At 41.6% G+C, this 21,079-nt stretch overlaps 1 protein-coding gene across 1 annotated transcript in view; it reads left to right on the top strand.

Moving 5' to 3' along the window:
- Positions 1–300: 300 nt before the first annotated feature.
- The window catches only part of atrx (ATRX chromatin remodeler), a 32,053-nt gene continuing 11,274 nt past the window's right edge, over positions 301–21,079 (top strand). The window contains 22 exon segments of the mRNA XM_079479866.1: positions 301–619; positions 2,152–2,252; positions 3,978–4,027; positions 6,499–6,548; positions 7,009–7,118; positions 7,195–7,314; positions 7,527–7,636; positions 7,719–7,786; positions 9,138–10,954; positions 11,272–11,338; positions 14,499–14,638; positions 14,724–14,888; positions 14,968–15,094; positions 15,256–15,355; positions 16,549–16,749; positions 16,821–16,962; positions 18,129–18,238; positions 18,318–18,464; positions 19,258–19,435; positions 20,214–20,351; positions 20,494–20,669; positions 20,762–20,879. Coding sequence (XP_079335992.1) covers positions 3,983–4,027; positions 6,499–6,548; positions 7,009–7,118; positions 7,195–7,314; positions 7,527–7,636; positions 7,719–7,786; positions 9,138–10,954; positions 11,272–11,338; positions 14,499–14,638; positions 14,724–14,888; positions 14,968–15,094; positions 15,256–15,355; positions 16,549–16,749; positions 16,821–16,962; positions 18,129–18,238; positions 18,318–18,464; positions 19,258–19,435; positions 20,214–20,351; positions 20,494–20,669; positions 20,762–20,879 — 4,129 coding nt within the window. The 5' untranslated portion in view covers positions 301–619; positions 2,152–2,252; positions 3,978–3,982.

Genomic DNA, 21,079 nt, shown 5'->3' with positions numbered 1-21,079 from the left:
TCGCAGAAGAGTTTGCAGCTGTATAACATATAAGAAATGACCACCGACATCTGCAGGTATGTGCACTCGTGATGATGCGACTGCATGCACAGATTCACGAATAAACTGCGAACGCGCTGATTGCGACGTCTGCAGTGATATGAAACATGCAAACGCAATGGCATGTTGTGGTCACGTGATGTATTATAAAAACGCCGGTACACCGAGCGCGCATGTGTCATTGCACTCATATGCCCTAATTTCCTGTCGCGCAGATGTATTTCTCTGCAATAAATGCATGCATGCATTCACTCACTCTCAGGGATCATGCAGCACTTCCGCGTGTCTGTCAAAACACAATACTGAACGCAAACAGAAAGCGCGTCTCCCTCCCGTGCAGTACGTTCAGAGTGCGCGCGCGCGCAGAGTCGAGTTTCGCGTGCGCCATTTTAGTGCGTCTCGAGCCATCCGGCAAGATGGCGCCCTCGCTTTGTCTGCTCCGTTCTTCATAAAAACAGTATTTACGTCCATAATGCACGCGCACAGTCGGCGGGTCGAACGGAGAGATCGCGGTTGCTCGTGCGGACACGTTGACAGCGTCTGAGAGATCCGCGCGTGACACGAGCATCTAGATCGTGAGGTGGGTGAAGGGATGAAGCCGGTCATACACATACATGCGCCTGTGCGCTTTACATACATGTCTGCGTAGCAACGAGTCAGATGTCAACGTGTAGCGCGTTTTGTGATGATCGAGTGTGATGCGTTTGTGTTTTTTCTTCGTCTGATAAACGCGTGAATGATTGATGTCGTGCAGATATCAGTGCCGTTGTCTTGGGCCTTTCTCCGTCACTTCAGTCAAGTGTGAGCGCTTTAAGAGTCTCTGTGGTGCTTTGTTATTATATTAACACGTGCATGGAAATCAGCTGACAGTCAATAACACGCATCTGTATGTCTGTTGATGCGCGCGCGTCTGTGTCGTTTTCAGCGTGTTACTTCAGTGCAGACATCAAGTGATTGTTTGTTTATAAAGCATCTTTACTAACACACTCGACACCGGAAGTCTGTCTGTTATTCAGTTTGATTTATATAATGTGCATTGTTCCAAAGCAGCTTTACAGGAGAAAATCAGAAAAACACATGTCTGAGGAAATTATCTTTCAGCATTAGTCAATTTGATGATGTTTTTATGTGGAACCTTATTATTAAACGTTCTTTCTCTTCACTTTACTACCGGGTTGAATATATATGTATTGTGATACAGTAATGACACAGAATTCAAAATTGTAATAACAAATGATGTAAATGTTATCCCGAAAATGACTGGAGCCACATTTTACAATACAATGAATGTATTAAGAAAAACATGGTTATTTTCATCATTAATATGACCTTATTAGACATGCACTAGTGCTACACAGAGGATAATAGACCAAGACCATGAACCACGTGTACCAGTTCAGTTCATCTCATTTTATCTCATTTTGACTCCATTGACTCGTTCAGTGGGCGTATTCATTCAGTACATCCAACCAATAAAAACGCTCCATCGCTGCTGATACTTGAACGCTATTGGCTCATTCCTCTTTGGTTTTGAGGGAATGTCTTGCTCGAGTCGTGAGATTCAATGCATTCAGTGATCCCCAATAAATCTATCCAGATCTATACATAATCATCTCTTCAGCAATGCAAGTATTTTACATACATGCTTCGGTCTTTTCATGAACAATCTTAACTCGTCTTAAAATTTGTGAGAAATTGGAGGCAGCTGTCTGTCAACTTTTGTGCCACCTGTGACTCCAACCAAAATGATGTCGGGTGTCTTATTGCACTTGCTTGTGGGTGGCGATTAATTGCGATTACAGCGATTTAATTGTCTGTTCAAAGGCTTGTTATTGTGAGGCATCATGGGATTGAATGAGTGAACTCGATAATTTTCACTATGAATTCTCGTGCACCACTTAAAATAGAGGTCCCCTCAAATAGTGCTCTGTATATGGGGCTGTTTTCAAGGCATACAGTACCTTGGTGTCACTATAAATAGTTTTATTTGATCATCAATGAGTGGAAAGGTCATTGGTCAAAAAGTGTGAGAATGTTGTTGTGGCCGACATCTTTAAAAGCACTTTAGAAATGGTCCTGTAGTCATGTCTTTATTTGTTGTGTGTTTTTCAGATCCAGTAAGCTGAACACACTGGTTTCTATACTTCATGAGTTCTTAGGTCATTCTCCAGACGAGGACAACGTTCAATCTCACGTAAATGACATTTCTAACGGTGAGAATTACACGTTCATATCATGACACTCATACTACACTATCTCTAGCTTCTGTGACCGAGAGACAATAATGACATTCTGTTATAACACGAAAGGGCTTTTCACACTGCGCTTAACATCAGGTTATCTTCATTGTAAACCCCACTTTTAACCCCGGGTAAACGAACGTTTCACACTTGTAATTTTGATTAACGTTGAATAGCGGTGCCAAACGAATGATACGACCAGACACTTAGCAACAGACACCCAATCAAAAACTGAACAGTGCTAACCTCTTATCACAAGCTGTCACAGAAAGTCTGTGGGCTGTGAAAACAGTCATTTGAGTTTAAATTTGAGTAAGTAACGTCTTGGCGGGCGATCATATAGAATGTGCTTTTTATGTTCGATAATGTGAGGTGCGCCGCGCTGCTCTTTTGGTTGGAAAACCATTTTTTCATGTTGCTAGGTAACCACCCACCGAAACATCTTTCCTGTCAGTCAAGGAATATAGCGCGAGCGCCCCATTGCTGAAAACAGTCATATTATCAGAAACTTTAAATAGGAACAAGCAGAGGACGCTTGCTCTGACATTGCTCAGTTAACCCACGTCAGTTTCTCCTTCATCACTGCAGTCTACGGACGTTTCAAGACACTGTACAACAGTTCCGTCACCACACCGGAAGGCCCACCTCTCCTTTCATTCGATGGAAACAATGGGGAAAAGGAGCATGACGTCAAGCGCTTCAACAAATACAGTTCTTTCGTCTTCAGGCGCTCAGAGCGCGCCACCAAAAAAAGATATTGGGTTATTTAAAGGGACCACGCACTATTTTAGTAGTTTGACGCTGCAGTATTTATCCATTCATGACCGTTGATACCACAAATATGCAAATAAGAATGTTAACCCAGGGTTAAGTCATGTACAGTGTGAAACATCAGGTTATGAATACTCAGGGTTTTCTCTTAACCCCTGGTCAACATTCGCAGTGTGAAACGTGACACAGATAACCCAGGATTCTGTTTACCTGTGGTTTAATTTTAACCCGGGGTGAACCATTTCAAGTGTGACAAGCTCTATAGAGACCGTCGTCTGGTACCTCACTAATGGATTCAAAGTGGTTCTTAAGGTCATGATTTGATTCACACTTGTGTTGGCACTTTTGCTTCTCCTCTCTGAACGGTCACATACAGTATTTTAATACAGTTAAGGGCCCAATAAAACTCTTCTCATTGACCTACTTTTTGTTTCTGTTGTAAGACCTTAGAAATTAGTGAATAAAATTTGATTCATGTGCCTGACACTCACTGAGAACGTCTCCATTGCTCCTTTGTGTCCGCATGTGAGGTGTGCACTCTCTAAACCGCTCTCATTAACATCACATTATTATTATTATATTAACTAACGTTCAAAAAGATTTGAATCACTTGAAGACTGAATCCGTTTTTTCCTCCACCGCTTTAAAACACAGTCAAAGTGTTTCGGGCTAATGTGCAGCCTAACATCAATATTTGCTAGAATATAAGATAATGACAAAAACTAGCTAAGCATTGCAATTAATAATGATACACGATAGCTATGATGTCAGAAGACCCGGTGGTGGTGTTCAGGAACTTCTGCAGTGTAAATCTCAAAGAATCTGTTTATAGCCCCTGTTACGGCCCAAAGTGTTTTGTGTGTAACACCCCTAAAACAAGATTTCCATGTTAAAGTTCCTGTTGTTAACGTCTTTCTCTTTTTGCAGTTAAAATGGCTTCCAATGACTTAAACACGTCTGATGAAAGAATGAATGAGGTACTACACAACACACATCAGCATTACCTGTTAGAAGGATCCTTGGGTATAGAGACATGTATGGCTTAATATATTAACAATGCCATTGACTTTATTAATGTGGAATAAAAAGACAGTGTAACTGTCACACTATTCATTAACTTAGAATAAAGATTTTTACTCTGAGGCCGCCATTAGTTTTGTCAAAATCCGTAACATCAAATGGTTGCAACCTAAGGCCGTTCTCTTAACGCAACACTGAAGCACACAAACGTTTGCACAATTTAAAATTTGAGACGTAAAACATGAGATCAGATACATTAACACATAGGGACAGTAGGTGGCGAATCAAAAATCTGGATAGAATGCATCGTATAATGGCTAAAAACATTGTGTATATAATCGTTTGAAATTATTTTGGTTATTAATATGCATGTTTGTGTTGTTTCTGACTAACAATATTAAAATGTATGAAAATACACCAAATAGGCCATTTTATTATTTTTCTTTATTATTTTATCAAAATATATATATATAAATAAATATGTATATACAGTATGTATATATTATCCTACAGCACCTTCTATTTACTGAAGAATTGATTAGTGTGTCTTTGTTCAGTTTGGCTGCCTGTGCATGAAACCAGTTTTCATCATTGAAAAAGAACATGGCGGCCTCCTCAGGTTAAAATGAGTATTACATTTAGGGTTTTTTAAAGAAATGAAAATATTTGATGTGGTTCTAATAACAAATGCTAGTAGTGTGACTGTGTGTTCACACCAAGCGCGAATGAAGCGTTAAGAGCAAGTGATTTACGTGTTAAGTCAATGCAAAGACGTGATAGACCTATTTGCGGTGCGATTCACGCGAATGAGGCGTTATGAGCATTCGCGTTATTCGTGCGAGTTGAAAATCAGAACTTTATTAACCAATCAGGAGCCTGCTGTAGTAGTGATGTGATTATGACATATCGAGCGGAGGCAGAAATCTGAAACAACAATAAAGGACTGCGCCTCTGAAGGATCTGATGGACCCAGACACGGCGCCGAACGAGTCTACGTCTATCTTCAGCCTTCCATAGCACATAATGCACAGCTTCCCTCTCAACTAAATCCATGTCCGCCATTTCGCAATTAGACGGGAGCCGCCTGGCAGAAGCCCCTCCCATGACGTGAATTTCACTCGCAAATGAAGCGAGTACAATCCAAATGTTCAAGCGTCCCAACTACTCGCGAATAGCGCGTTTTATTTGCGCAAGTCACGCTTGGTGTGAACACACAGTGAGGCTATTACATTTACATTTATTCATTTGGCAGACGCTTTTATCCAAAGCGACTTACAAGTAGTTTTTTACAGTGACACATTACTGCAGAGCAATCAGGGGTGAGGTGTCTTTCTCAAGGACACTTCAGTCATGACCTGCTGGCCCTGAGATTAGAACCAGCAACCTTCTGATCACAAGCCCAACGCTCTAACCACCAGGCCACAGCTATTACAACGTATCAAGCCATACATCTCTCTATACCTTGAGTTTCCTTTAACATAAACACAAGCATTGATCATAATAGTGGTAAATCACACACACACACACTATCAGTCAAACGTTTTGGGACACTTGAGTGAAATGTTTCCTGTTATTTAAAAAAAGCCTTTTGATCTGAGAGTGTGCTTAACTGTCTGAAATGAATTTAGTAGACGAATATATAATTATGCAAACAAACATGCTTTTTTTATTTATTTAATAAACTCTCTTTGACTAAATATTGAAGAAGGAGCAGTCAAAAAGAGCAAAGAATTGATGAGAACTGCTTTAATATTGTTTAAAAGCATCTGAGGGACACAGACCTCAAGAACTTGAGAAGAAAGCATTCCTGCAAATTATAATCAAAAGGTTTAAATTATATTTGTTACAACATAATTCCTGTAGTTCCCTTTGTTTTAATTCATTATTTTGATGTTTATTATTCTAAAATATGAACACAAGTGAGTCAGTGTCCAAAATGGTTAATCTGGGAGTGTATTTTAGTGATGTTTTTGTAAGAATGGCAGTGATTTAGTTGATTTAACAGATTTTCTCACTTCTGTGTTATAGTTGAGTGAATGTCATACGTGATGCTTCACGTGAGCTGTTGCTGCATGCATGACGTAATGAAGAAGTTCTATGTGTATACTGCCATTCTCCATTGATTTTCATTAGACACTTATTTCCATTAAAGGAAAATTCTCTTTGACCTCTTGACTTTGAGGCAGTATTTGTCAGTTGATGTAGTTACAGTATTCTCATGCATTGCTATGCCGTTGTTGAGTTACTGCATGTCAGTGATGTGAGCATTGAAGGGACCACATGTCATCATGCGATTTGATTCTTAACCAAATAGAAACACATTTAGAGAGTTCATTAAAGGGAATGTTAGGGTCAAGCCTTTGTTTTGAAAAACATATGTGATATGTTAACACTGCACCATTACACGGTTATTTTTCCCTTTTTCCAGCCTGGCTGTTCCACAGATTTGACAAAGCCCTCATCTTCACGCTCAAAAAGGTGAGTTGAGTTTCAGTCTAAATACATTACAGTATATTTTTGTAAATGTTGTGTGTCATCATAATTAAAGACATGTATGACAAATATGTAATGTAATGTTTTACATGTGTATATAGTACAGTGGTTCTGAAACTGGGGCCACCGTCTTTGTGGCATTTTAAGAAATCTAGAAATGTGTCATAGATTTTATGCTGTGTGAGTGAATATGATGTTGGTCTAATTCAAATTCTAAGTTTAAGATGATAAGTCTTTATTGGGGGGCCGCAAAGCAATGCACTCCACACAAAGGAGGCCTCACAATGAAAAGGTTAAAGAACTCTGTGATTGATGTAGCTGGTACTCTTGAAGTCGTTTCAGCAGGAATGTGGAAACGATGATGATGATTTATTATTATTGTGTGTGTGAGCGTTGAAGAGAATGTTTGTGATGTAATGAATCTTTGCTCTTTTCTGAACGGAAGAAAACCTTCATATGTGACGAAGCACACAGCGGTGGAGGACTGTGAGAGTGAACGTCCGGCAGAAGCTGACAACATACACAACAGTATGGACATCACTAAACTGCCACAGGGTAAATCCTGTCAAATCTTCTCAAGTTTAGAGTTTTACAGTGGTTCTTATGCTCCTCCTGACTTCAATGTTCACAGGTACGGTGGTGGTGAAGCCTGAACCAGTGGCTAATGAAACTAAAGATGAATTCAAAGGTCCAGAGTTTCGTAACAGAGGAACAAGTCACGTTAAAGATGAAGTGTCACGGAAACGTACTGGTGAGCGGTCTCATGTACACTGTACACCACTGATTCAGCAGAATGAATATCATATTATTGTGACTTTGTAATGTCTTGAAATGAAATAAATACCGCGTGGCGTGGCGTGAAATCACAATTTGGTCCATGTTTATTGACATCCTCATTCGTGATGTTGTGTTCTGTATGCGATTGATGTGTTAAAGATTAATATCTTGTGTGATCTCTCACAGAGGATAAACTCCAGGAGATTTGTAATTGTACAGCATGTGGACAGCAAGTGAATCATTTTCAGAGGGACTCGGTCTTTCAGCATCCGGCTCTTCACGTTCTAATCTGCAAGGTAGAAATCAGATTGACTTGTTACGGTTGGCCACGTGCGTGTCTGTATTTGTGTCATTAACGTGTGTGTCTGTTGTTTACAGTCTTGTTTCAAGTATTATATGAGTGATGATATCAGCAAAGATGACGAAGGGATGGATGAACAATGCAGGTTAGTGAATTTCTTTACAATGTCGTGTAGATTTTGGGACTCAAAACTGCTCAGAATGCCAATAGAACCTTGTCATATCGGTTGAAATGTTCAGAAATCGTGTGAAAACCGAGAGGATTGCTGTCATGTAATGCTGGTGTAAAGACAGTAATAAAGTTCTGTTGTAATTTAGATCACAGAAAGCTGTTGAGATTGTTTCAGGTTGTTTTTTCTTACTCTCAAACAAAAGATCTACTGCTGATACCTGAAAGAGAGTCGTGTATTCAATATGAAAAGATAATGTAGACCAGCGGTTGGCCGGTTTCTCAATTCCAGGAACGCAGAGAGCGGACTTGTGTCCTTGCTAGATCGGACTTGGCAAGTTCAGACTTGTGAGATATATTATATTAGAAATGGAACAGTAGAGGACCTGATGCGTCTCTTTCAAATACATGCAATCCTGTTTCAATTAATAACCTATTTAATGTAGCTTTATGTTTAAACAAAGTTAAATGAAATAAAATAATATGACAAAACACAACAGCTCTTCCTGTCATTTTTATTGCTTTATTATAAAGTGTAAGAAGTTTGTACAACAGGGAATATAACAAGCAAATAATTTAGTCAAAAGTAACCTTACTCCAGTAGGAAGCGCTCCGGTACAACATTAAATCAAAAATAGAAAAGTGAATCTTAACTTTATAAATAGATTTATAAGATAGACCCAAAATTATTTATACCCATGTTTAACCGCTACAAATACATCAGAGCCGGCCGTGAGATTCAGAAACACTTGGTGAGGTGAGGCGGTTACATGAGCGCTGAGTGCACGGTGATCACCTCACATCTCCCAAATCCTCACAACAAATTTGAAAATAGACACGATCTTTATTAAGCAACTGCAACTCTTATAACTCTTAAACTACATTTTGTAACAAAATAACCGTAATATAAGCATTTAGCTGTTTTACTGCTCCACTTCCGTTGCTGCGCACTGCATGTCGGGAAATATAGTGTCATAAGTCCACACAAGTCACCTCTCAATGACTCCTCGGTAAAGGGGGCCGAGCGAGCACACGTCATGGGAACTTTGAATTGGATCAGTACTTGGGCTGCTATTGATGACGTTTCAGAAGAACACAAGTACAGGGCACCTTGGCAGGGCACTTACAGTCGTATTGAACACTCCTCTGAAAGCGCAGAAGAAAGAAGTTCAGGGCTGATATTTCTCAACACAAATCCATACCAGAAAAAGTTCATACTTTTCAGGATTCACTTGTGTGTGTGTGTTTATTATATTTTGCATGGTTATTCATCACACTTAGTCTGACAGTTTGGCAGATGTCATGTACCGGTGTTTGTTGTTGTGCAGGTGGTGTGCGGAGGGAGGAAACCTGATTTGCTGTGACTACTGTAGCAACGCCTTCTGTAAAACATGCATTTTACGCAACCTTGGGCGGAAAGCACTGTCTGAAAACATGAGCGAAGAAAGCAAATGGCACTGCTACGTGTGCAAGCCTGAACCTCTGCAGGACTTGACCAAAACCTGTGAGAAAGTTCTGCTCAATCTGGAGTCTTATCAAAAGAGAAACCGATGCGACGGTGACAAGACCAAACGTGAAGAGCGCAAACTCAAGCGTGGCAAACGGGAGAAAGCAGCCGTTAACGGACAGGATCATCAGTCCGACGGAGCCGGCACGCTAGCATTTTCATACAAAATGCTGACCGTTCCTAAGGAACTGGTGAAAAAGACCAAGAAACTCGTTGAGACCACCAACGGTTTGAATCGCACTTTCGTACAGTTTCTCCAAAGCACGTCGACGGGCCACGAAGCTAACGCCTTAAGTTATAGACACTTGAGAGCTTTTGGATCTGTTCTGGCCGATCTGAGAAAGGCCCATGTGGCTTTAGAGGAGTCGCTGGAGAAAGAGTTTGAATCCAAAGGTCTGAAGTTTCAGAACGGAGAAGAGCAGGAAAGAGCAGCTGACAGTCAGAGTGCAGGTAAAGCGGTGGAAAACCATCACAGCGAAGGGGAAGATGACTTGGATTCCACCGCTACACACGAGACTGTTCGGATAGCCGAGGAGAACCTTGAGGAGAGTCATTCGGCTGATGTTGAAATGGAGACGGGAGAAGCTCAGGAGCAGTCCGGAGAAGATCAAACCAAAGTGCAGAGTGTGACCGAAAGTCCTGACGGCGAGAACAGATCTGTGCCAGCTGACGAAACCGCTCTGGATAAAGATATCGTGTCTGTACCGCCTTCTGTTCCAGAGGAACTCTTTGAGATGGTTGAGAGTCTCGCTGTAAAGAAACATGACGAAAACAACTCTGCTGAATCTAGCGACGCCAAGTCAACGTCCAACACTGAGGTCAAGGGTCATGCCAAAATGAGTAAACAGCTGGTAGTCAAGCTGACGCCCGTTCCTCTTAAAATCACCATACAGCGAGACAAAAGCAAAGAACCGTCAGAGGACGCACCTCCACAGGAGAAGCTAAACAACAGACGCTCGCCCAGAATAAAGACCACTCCCTTACGCAAGTCTCCAGAGGCCAAGAGCAAACGTAACGCCAGATCAAAGTCAAAAGAAGATGAACGTGGTGTTGAAGTCAAGAGGGAATGTGATTCAGACTCTGATGAAGTTCCTGAGATCCTGCAGACGGCTGCTATGAAGGCCAGCTCGAATGAGAGTGATGCTGGAGATGCCGATGATGACGCTGCTGCTGGCAGGAAGAAGAGGTCATCCAGTCGCTCAGCTGACAAGACCGTAAAACGCAAACTCCTCCGCGGCTCCTCCGACTCTGAGACCAGTGACAAGACTTCAAAGACTAAGAAACGAAACGGCAAAAAAAAGAAGGCCAATGAGTCGGACTCCTCCAACTACAACTCTGATCTGGAGAAACAGATGAAGAGTCTGAGCAAGCTCGGCAGCGGGAAGAAAACATCCAAGGCTGTGAAGAAAGAAAAGAGTGAATGCGGTAAGGAGGGCAAGAAGGGTCCTAAACGATCGTTCAAGCTACTGCGCAGGTCACAGAAAGAAAAGACGGATACCAAAAACGATTCATCCTCCAGTGATGATGATGATGAGGATGAACAGGCTGCCAACTCAGGAGAAGACAGTGATCAACAGAAGATCAAACCAATAATTGAATCTGTGATGGCAAACATTGATGGGTTCCACCAGTCATCAGGTCAGTCCACAAAACATTTGACAGACGTGACAGGCTGTAAATCATGTATGAATACAATTATATAAATGTGAAACACAATTGTCAGTACCACCGTCCACACTTCATCTCTAGCAAAAGAACAGTGCACACACATTATAGAGATGGCGGTTAATGGCATGAAAGCTGTCATTGATGGGAATCTACATATTAGTTCAGTCTCACCTGAGAAAGTGACACGTGTAGGAAAGTGGTGTGTTCGTTGTGTTTAGATGGGTTCAGCCGCTGTGGTGTTTATTGAGTTTCAAAGTTTTCATAAGGCTCTGTTTGTGTTTATTAAGGTGATGAGATGGATTTAAAGGCTGAATCCTCACAGGCGCTGGATGATGATGATGACCCAGAGAACAGGTACAGACACACACACACACACATCACCCTCTGCACATGTCGTGTGTGTGTTCAATGCATATATTTATGTTGGTTTGTGTCATCTCAGAAAAGGCTTTTTATTGAAAGTGTTTGTTTCATCATGGACACAGGTCACTGTGACTTTATTGTCCGACGGGGATTGACAGCACTTTACATGAACTTGCACTCAAGCAAGCTTGTGTCTCTCTGCTAATGATTGAAGTTATGTGTTTTATCACACTGAGAGATGGATGTGTTTGTAAATGTCACTTTTATGTGTATGTGTACGATGCACACAACGCAGGGGACTGAGTGAGTGACAGATGCATGCTTTGCAGAATCAGATCTAGAAACAACGCCAGAAACAATGTTAGAGGTTGTTGGGTTATTATGAAAAGTGTAAAAAAAGTTCAGTTCATTTTGAAACTATGGTGCAAAAGAAATGAGACAGTGGAGGACCGTCATAGTCTATACACCCGTGTGCGTTCTTCTAAATGGACAAGATGTTTAAGTACCCAGCTAACACGCGGTGTATTAATTACGGTATGTATTGGTAGCTTCTTGAAAAGTTCACGATTTACCACCTGACAACGTAGTTTTCACGTCCCGGGCACCTAATTTCATTATCTTTAAATCACCAATTTACGACTTTGCCTTTAGGATCCCCTGGCACAACAAGATGTTGCCTTATGTTACAATACCCCATAATGACAATGTGAAAGAAGTTTGTTTGAAATCTTCAAAAGGAATAAAGCACATGTACATCAGTATTCACAGCCTTTGCTCAATACTTTGTTGAAGCTCCTTTGACACCAATAACAGCCTCAAGTCTTGTTGCGTTTGCTACAAGCTTGTCACAGCTATTTTTGTGCAGTTTCTCTCATTCGTCTTTGCAGGATCTCTCAAGCTCCATCAGGTTGGATGGGGAGCGTCGGTGCACAGCCATTTTCAGATCTTTCCAGAGATGTCAATCGGGTTCAGGTCTGGGCCACTCAAGAACATTCACAGAGTTGTCCTGTAGCCACTCATTGTGATCTTGTCTGTGTGCTTATGTAACGGGTGCAAGCTAGTGAAGAGCTGTGCAGTGTGTAAGTCTCACTCCCCGACCAACAGAGACGCTCTAGCGACAGACGCAAGAGACTGCGGTCTTTAGGCTCCTCGTTAGAGCGTCCGTCTCCCATTCGGACCGACGTCGGTTCGAAGCCCGCAGGGAGAGCGGGGCGAGTGGGACCGGCTACACTTAGGGTCATTGTCCTGTTGTCCAGAGCGCTCTGGAGCAGGTTTTCATCGAGGATGTCTCTGTACATTGCTGCATTCATCTTTCCCTTGATCCTGACTAGTCTCCCAGTTCCTGCCGCTGAAAAATATCCCCACAGCATAATGCTGCCACCACCATGCTTCACTGTAGGGATGATATTGGCCAGGTGATAAGCGTTGTCTGGTTTCCTCCATACATGACGCTTGCCATTCAGGCCAAAGAGTTCGATCTTTGTTTCATCGGACCAGAGAATTTTTTTTACTCATGGTCTGAGAGTCCTTCATGTGCCTTTTACTGAGGAGTGGCTTCCGTCTGGCCACTCTGCCATACAGGCCTGATTGGTGGAGTGCTGCAGAGATGGTTGTTCTTCTGGAAGGTTCTCCTCTCTCCACAGAGACATGCTGAAGCTCTGTCAGATTGACCATCGGCTTCTTGGTCACCTCCGTGTCTAAGGCCCTTCTCCCCGATCGCTCAGCTCTAGGAAGAGTCCTGACGGTTCCAAACTGATGATGGAGGCCACTGTGCTCAGTGGGACCTTCAATACTGCAGAAATGTTTCTGTACCCTTCCCCAGATCTGTGCTTTGATGTCCCGGCGGCCTACAGACAATTCCTTGGACGTCATGGCTTGGTTTGTGCTCTGACCTGCACTGTTAACTGTGGGACAGGTGTGTGCCTTTCCAAATCATGTCCAATCAACTGAATTAACCACAGGTGGACATCTCAAGGAAGATCAGTGGAAACAGGAGGCACCTGAGCTCAATTTTGAGTGTCATAGCAAAGGCTGTGAATACTTATGTACATGTGCTTTTTAATTTCTAATAAATCTGCAAAGATTTCAAACAATCTTCTTTCATGTTGTCATTATGGGGTATTGTTTGTAGAATTTAATCCATGTTGGAATAAGGCTGTAACATGCGCTGCTTTCCGGATGCACTGTATATACTTCTCGCCCTTAGTCTACACTACACGTGAGAACCCACTATAATCACTGATGCTTTTGCACTGGTAATCCCTGTTATTGTATTTTCTGTGGTGCTGTTATACTTGATAACTATATAAAGACTTTCAGTAGTATTAACTATAGTTGCTGTGCTTATAAAGCTTAACACAAATAAATGACTGTTGTTATTCTTTACTGAACTAAAGTTGAAAAGTATTTTGTTATAGAAGAGCCCTTGTGTAGTGACTCTCTCTATGGTCATTATTAACAATTCCAGAGTTTCCTGAGCACTCCCTTCTCTACAATAGTGAACTGATAGACTGTAGAAAATACTGTATTCTACCGTAATATTTCAACCGTAACATTAGCTGATGTGACCAGCAGGTGTCACTGTTTCAACAAACGTCAGTCACTCGAGAGCTGATGAGTTATAATACAGCTGATCTTCATATTAACTAACCACTTATTTCTAAAGTATAGGCTTCATATTGTTTGACTTTTGACAACATATTTTGTTAATTATATAATCTAATTAGTGACTTGTCGGCCTAATCAATGTGTAGGGCTGTGTCATGGAGGACAGTGGGGAGAAGGCTTACTTGAGTGATGAATGTGGACATGAATATCCTGTTTGAAGCTAATGAACCAGCTTGTGTATGCAAATGATTTTCTGCAAGTAGTGCTGCCAATAGCTACTGAATATATATATATATATGTTTGAATTATGAGGTCAAATATGATGTGTTGCCATTCAGTTCAGGTCCTTATCCCTTTTCGTCCAAAATGACGGCAGCTTTCAGATTTTTCCGTCACTGGTAAAATAATCTGTCAATGACAGAGAGGGGAGGTCGCGTTAACTGAAAAGCAACTCAACTATGTAGAAAAGCACAGCGAAAGGTAACACGAACATTGTAAGGATTGTAAATCATAATGTTTGTACTTTTAATGTCTCATTTATAAGGATTGCCAAGAGAATGCTTCTGGCTCAGATCAAAGCCAACTACTCATCTGGAGCGGAGTCATCATCATCAGAAGACGACCCGGACCAAGAGACTGCAAAGAAAGACAAAGATGATGAAGAGGACACTAGCAAAGCAAATGGTAATCTAACACTAGAGTCTTTCAGTAATACATGCCGTGTGGATGATGTGTGTGTTCATGAGGTGTACGTGATGTTCCCCCTCAGAAGAAGAGGACGAGACGTCAGACTCCGGCTCAGATGTTGATGTAAAGAAGCGTGGACGCCGCCATCATTTGCTGCGGAAGAAGCTGACGGTAAGCGAAGGCGACTCTGATGATGAGACGACAGCCAAAAGCAAGAAGGAGAGCAAAAAAAAAAGCCAAAGGAAAGGTCAGTGTCTGTCTGAAGGAAGCTCATGTCATGTGACTCCACGGGCTGGTCTGATGGGGTTTTTAATGGTTTTGTGTAGTGGGCAGTGACGACTCTGCAGATTCTGACTTTGAGCAGTCGGGTTCAGCCTCCAGTGACGCCTCGGCCCTCAGTGAAGCTGTCAGTCTGGACGAGGACAGCGAGGCGAGTAACAAACGCAAAACACGGTAAGACTCCAGTCACCATCAGGTTTATCATGTCATGATGTGTGTGTGTGTGTGTGTGTGCTCATGAAACGCTGTGGCCATTCATCATAATACATCATTCATGCTGTCATGTTTAAGTGTGAAACATAAATATTTCAAGATATGTCAAATTATGCTTGTAGATCATCGAAAAAATCCAGTAAGGACAAAGAGAGAAGCTACAAGAAAGAGAAGAAGAAACGACGGCGTATTAAAGTTCAAGACTCCTCATCAGATGAAAAGGTACGGCCTTAGGGCCCGATCAGACAGAACACATATTTAGCTGTTAGACACGCCTCTTTTGAATAGTTGGCAGGGAGCGTTTTGTGCGGAGCGATCTGAGCACCTCAATTTGAAAAACACTCAACTCTGAGAAGATAAGCGTTTGATGTCATGCTCCTTTTTTCCCACCGTCCAATCGAATGAAAGGAGAGGCGGGCCTTCCGATGTGGTGACAGAACTTTATAGTTGCTTATTACACAGCTCGTTGGAATGCTTGATTCTGATTGGCCAGTCTTGACATTTGCAGGTTGATTTTTCCCAGATAACAACAACCTCTCAAAACACACGGAAACCCAGATGCAAAAAATAATTTTGACAGTTTAAAAGTTTTTGACTAATTAAATATAAATATATCTCTTAATAACATATATGACATTATATTTACAAACGATTAAAGCAAACAGCCTTTTCGTGACATCTGAATGTCGTTTCTGACCTTAAAACCAGCTTTTTCTCGCTGAAGGTCAGCATTCGGTAAAAATTAGCTAATCAAATATTTTGAATACACATATTATGTCCAGTTTTATTCTCATGTGGCCTGTAGCCGTGTAATAAGCAAGCGTCCGCTTGTGCAATAACCTTTTCTTGAAACGTCCGTAGACTGCAGTGATGAAGGAGAAACTGACGTGGGTTAACTGAGCAATGTCAGAGCAAGCGTCCTCTGCTTGTTCCTATTTAAAGTTTCTGATAATATGACTGTTTTCAGCAATGGGGCGCTCGCGCTATATTCCTTGACTGACAGGAAAGATGTTTCGGTGGGTGGTTACCTAGCAACATGAAAGAACCCTGTTCTGTCTGATCCACCCTTTAGGATGTCACAGTCTAACAGTATTGATGGAGATATATCAACACATAGATGTCACACATAGTGTCTGTATCTGGTTAACACAATAGCAGATGCTTTTACACACATTTCACTTTTTTAACTCGCTCTGTCTTCACTGTGATTCATTAGTTAAAAACAGAGAAACACAGTATGAAGGATTCATTATTGGTAGGTGGTCAATATATATAAATATGTAAATGTCTTCTATGTATGGCAATCGGGCCGATCATTTGCTAAAAGCTAACTTGCTTAAGGCTGACCTCTTCAAGGTTTCATTTCAGTAAAGAAGAGAGCGTGTGGATGATTCTTCTGATTTGCTGATGCACAGAGCGGAGACGGGGAGGAAGATGAAGAGGGGGACGATGATGATGATGATGATGAGAAAGGAACGCCAAAAGGCCGCAAGAAGATCCGCAAGATCCTCAAAGACGACAACCTGCGGACCGAGACCAGAGACGCACTGAAAGAAGAAGAGGAGAGGAGGAAACGCATCGCTGAGAGAGAGAGATTGAGAGAGAAGCTCAGAGAGGTAGACAAACTCATGACAGGTTTGTTCAGAGCGATGTTGTTCAGTGTAAACTCACAGACGCTTGTTTTCAGACGATTGTAGTGGAGGAGTCGTCACAGGTCACATGTCCCATCACCACTAAACTGGTGCTGGATGAAGATGAGGAGACCAAAGAGCCGCTATTGCAGGTTCACAGGAATCTGGTGACCAAACTCAAACCACATCAAGTGGACGGTGAGCATTTATGATAGCTCATCATCATCGGTGCTTTGACTCTGGTTGAATGAACACTGGTTTGGATAAAACATTTTAAATGTGTAGAGCAAACACATGTTGAAGCCGTGCACTTTTATTCAGGGAATATGTGTGTGTGTGTGTGTGATCGCTGTATATTTTGCGTGTCTTGTGTGAATGAGAGTGTTTCTATTCACTTTACTCTTCATACCTTTTCTAGTTTATAAACTGCTTATAGTAAACAACATGTTTTCATGTACAGCTGCTTTTTAAAATGAACATTTTAAAAGCGCTACATAAATAAACGTTGAGTTGAGATACACACCTAAACAGCAGGGCCGCATACACACAAACATAACAAAATGTGGGATTTCCAAATAATGAGGCAAACAGACTGTGTTTTGTGTTGAGAAAGATAAGAGGTGTGTAAGGTTGTACGGCTCTTAAAGTGACCGCAGCCTCAAACGCACAGCTGACAATATATCAATCTTTACAACGTCTTTCCATCACTTCTGTGTTCTTAATGTGCTGATGACTTCTGAGGATCTTTTACTTGCAATAGTTTTTATGTGAAGTATCAATAATGATGAAAAAACACTAACTCTGTTGGCCATAAACGATTGAATGTCATTAGCACAATTATCTGATGATGTGTAATGGATATCACTGCTTGTCTTCTGAAACCTATTTTTTAAGTCATTCTCTTATTTCCTGAAAGACAGTGAATTTGGACATCCATGGTTTCGGAAGGACAGCGATGATATACATGAAGCAGTCTGTAAAGTGCAGACTAAAATCTCATCATCTAATCATTACATAATGGGCATAACATTAATTTCAGTCAGTATTCACAATAACAAGGATATATTTTCACAGAATTTTCTTTACACAACTCGGTTTGGTTTGATTTCTATAGCGCTTATGTTGCATTGTTTCTTTAAAAAGACAGTACTGTACACGGTTTAGAAAGAGGAAGACCCTTCTAATAAAGCCACGTTGGTGGAATTGACAATCTCAGCAGCACAAACACGGCCCAGTAATGTGTCATGATTCTGATGTCATGTTTCAATCAATGATCATTGCTTTCAGCTCATTTGACATCATGACGTGTTGATCAGATGATGAATAAACTCACTGTGGTGTGGTTTTGATGATGTCGTGTACAGGTGTTCAGTTCATGTGGGACTGCTGTTGCGAGTCGGTGAGGAAGGTGGAGAAGTCTGGCGGCTCTGGCTGTATTCTGGCTCATTGTATGGGTCTGGGTAAAACCCTGCAGGTGACTACACGCCTCACTCATAAATCTGATGAATGCCGGCGGGTTCTTTCACTGGTGTTGTTCTGTGTGTGTCCTGCAGGTGGTGACGTTTCTTCACACTGTTCTGTTGTGTGAGAAGTTGAACTTCTCCACGGCTCTGGTGGTTTGTCCTCTCAACACCGTGCTCAACTGGCTGAATGAGTTCTCCAAGTGGCAGGAGGGCCTGAAGGACGAAGAGAGTTTAGAGGTAGAGATTTGCTATTGTGTCATCTTCCCATTCCTCTTCTTTCCTCATTTCAGTGGTGTTCCTGTCGTGTAAAATCACTTCAGACCCTGTATAGTGTTTTTACAGTAAGAGTATTGCTGCTCATTCACTCACAATTTCTAAAACATTCTGGAGCTTGGCATAGCCGGAAAGATCACTCAGTATTTTCATATTCATATATTGGGAGGTTTATTGAGGTCCTCTGGTGTGTGTAATGCTGTGTTCACACCAAACGCAAACAATCGTGCTCCACGCTCTTTTTTTTTACTCTCTGCAAAAGTTCTGTATTTTTGCGGGAGTGAAGCAAAAAAACATCACATGACGGGGAGTGTCTTCAACCGTCCAGACCAGTCACACAGTAGGTGTCAATGAGCTCTTTACGTGAATTTCTCGCTCAAAGTAGACATTTTTGCATTGACTTTGTGTTTATTTTAAATAGCTTAATTGGCGTTTGGTGTGAACCCAGTGTTAGTCTTGTTATGCATGATGAAAACACGTATGTAAAAGCCATGCTTCTCAACCAATAATGTCTCTCCGGTCACTTCAGATGGTGATGCTTTATATCAGGAATGAGGAGATGCTTTCTTTCGTTTCCAATCTTTGCAGTCGCACATAAATGATATCTCACTGCTTCACTTACCATAAATACAGATGTGGTTTAGTGCAGTGAATGATTTGTTGCTCTGATGATAATGGCCGTTTTTCAGAAGAATGTTGTCTGATGTGCATTGTCCTGAAGCAAAAGCAGATCTAAAGAGTGAGCGTCATGTTTCAGGTGTCAGAGCTGGCCACGGTGAAGAGACCTCAGGAGAGAGCGTACGCTCTACAGCGCTGGCAGGAGGACGGCGGCGTCATCATTATTGGTTATGAGATGTACAGGAACCTGACGCAGGGTCGGAACATCAAGAGCAAGAAACTGAAGGAAATCTTCCAGAAAACTCTTGTGGATCCAGGTGCACGTCACACACAACACGTTCAGAGGACACGGCAGGAGCTTCATGTTTTTGATTAAAGATTACAAGCGCAAAATGAAATTTGAAAAAATAATGGTGTTTAGTTTTTGCGATTAAAACTTATTTTCCCAGGTGCATTAAGTCCATTGATCTAAAGCAGAATTCTACTGTCTATTTCAATCTGTTGTTCTGCATGTCTATGAGTGAATGAGCTGCTCACTTTAACATTTTACAAGCGTGACACGCTCACTATACGGACATGAACACATGAACTTCATCCACGGAGCTGTTTCGGAGTTTATTTTACCAACGTTTCACTGTTTGAGTGAAACTGCCTCAAACACACTCAAGCGTCTGCCCGTCCACCCGTCTGCTTAGTTTGAACCAGGGGATTCAATAATGAACTTTCATAAAGTATTAAACACTAAAGTATATTCTAATACGGTTCAAATATATCATGTAAACAAGAATTTACTGCAGTTTAATGTAGTAAATGCTATATTTATTACAGTATATTACAGTATTTTTATGGACAATTGTAATTACCTGGCAACTCAGAATAATTAAAAATGAAAAAACGAATTTGGCCGTAATTTCTCCATTTGTATAACGTGAATGTCCTTTTTTTTCAGTTACCTGTCTGTTTATGCGATGACCTGCTATCAGATGTATACTTGTGTTATAAAACTTGAAACCTCTCTAGCAAAAGCCCTGGAAGAAGCCTGTGGTTGCGTTGTTGTTGTAGAAGTTGAGCTGATGGCGATATTATGATTGACAGGTCCAGATTTTGTGATCTGTGATGAGGGTCACGTGTTGAAGAACGAAGCGTCTGCGGTTTCTAAAGCCATGAACTCCATCAGGACTCGACGACGGGTGGTGCTGACAGGAACCCCGCTGCAGAATAATCTCATCGAGTGTAAGTCTGGCTTCTCACTTGTGTGTGTGTGTGTGTGGTTTTTGATGTAAAGATTGTTAACGCTCATGTGTAATGTTTTGTGTGTACTTATTAGCACACGTGATGTTTGACAGAATAGATGTTGGTGTGTATCTCTCTCTAGATCACTGTATGGTGACCTTCATCAAAGAGAATCTGCTGGGTTCAGTGAAAGAGTTCAGAAACCGCTTCATAAACCCCATTCAGAACGGCCAGTGTGCTGACTCCACCTTCACTGATGTCCGCGTCATGAAGAAGCGTGCTCATATTCTCTATGAGATGTTGGCAGGATGTGTACAGGTAACCCCGGCCGTCATGACACTGGCGTACTGGTCCTTATAATACATCACACACAACTGAGGTGACTACTGTATATGTTTGTTCTTTTGCAGAGGAGGGACTACACTGCGCTCACAAAGTTCCTGCCACCCAAACACGAGTATGTGCTGGCAGTGCGGATGACGCCCATTCAGTGCAAACTCTATCGATATTACCTGGAGCACTTCACAGGTGACGTTCACCATCCAGTGTCACACTAGACGCTGTTCTAAAGAACAATGGTTCAGCATTATTATTTATACTGATGTATAGGCTAGGGTTCATTTGTTTAGAGAGAGAGACCGTGGCAGCTGTCTGCTGGACTATGTGAACAGATTCCCATGTTCTTATCTGTTGAAGAGCATTAGGTGTCATTATTTAGGCTTTGCTCA

This window comes from Barbatula barbatula (assembly GCF_947034865.1).
Source record: "Barbatula barbatula genome assembly, chromosome: 18".
Classification (NCBI taxonomy): domain Eukaryota; kingdom Metazoa; phylum Chordata; class Actinopteri; order Cypriniformes; family Nemacheilidae; genus Barbatula; species Barbatula barbatula.
The sequence above is the reverse complement of the archived record's forward strand: the minus strand, read 5'-3'. Positions and strand labels throughout refer to the sequence as shown.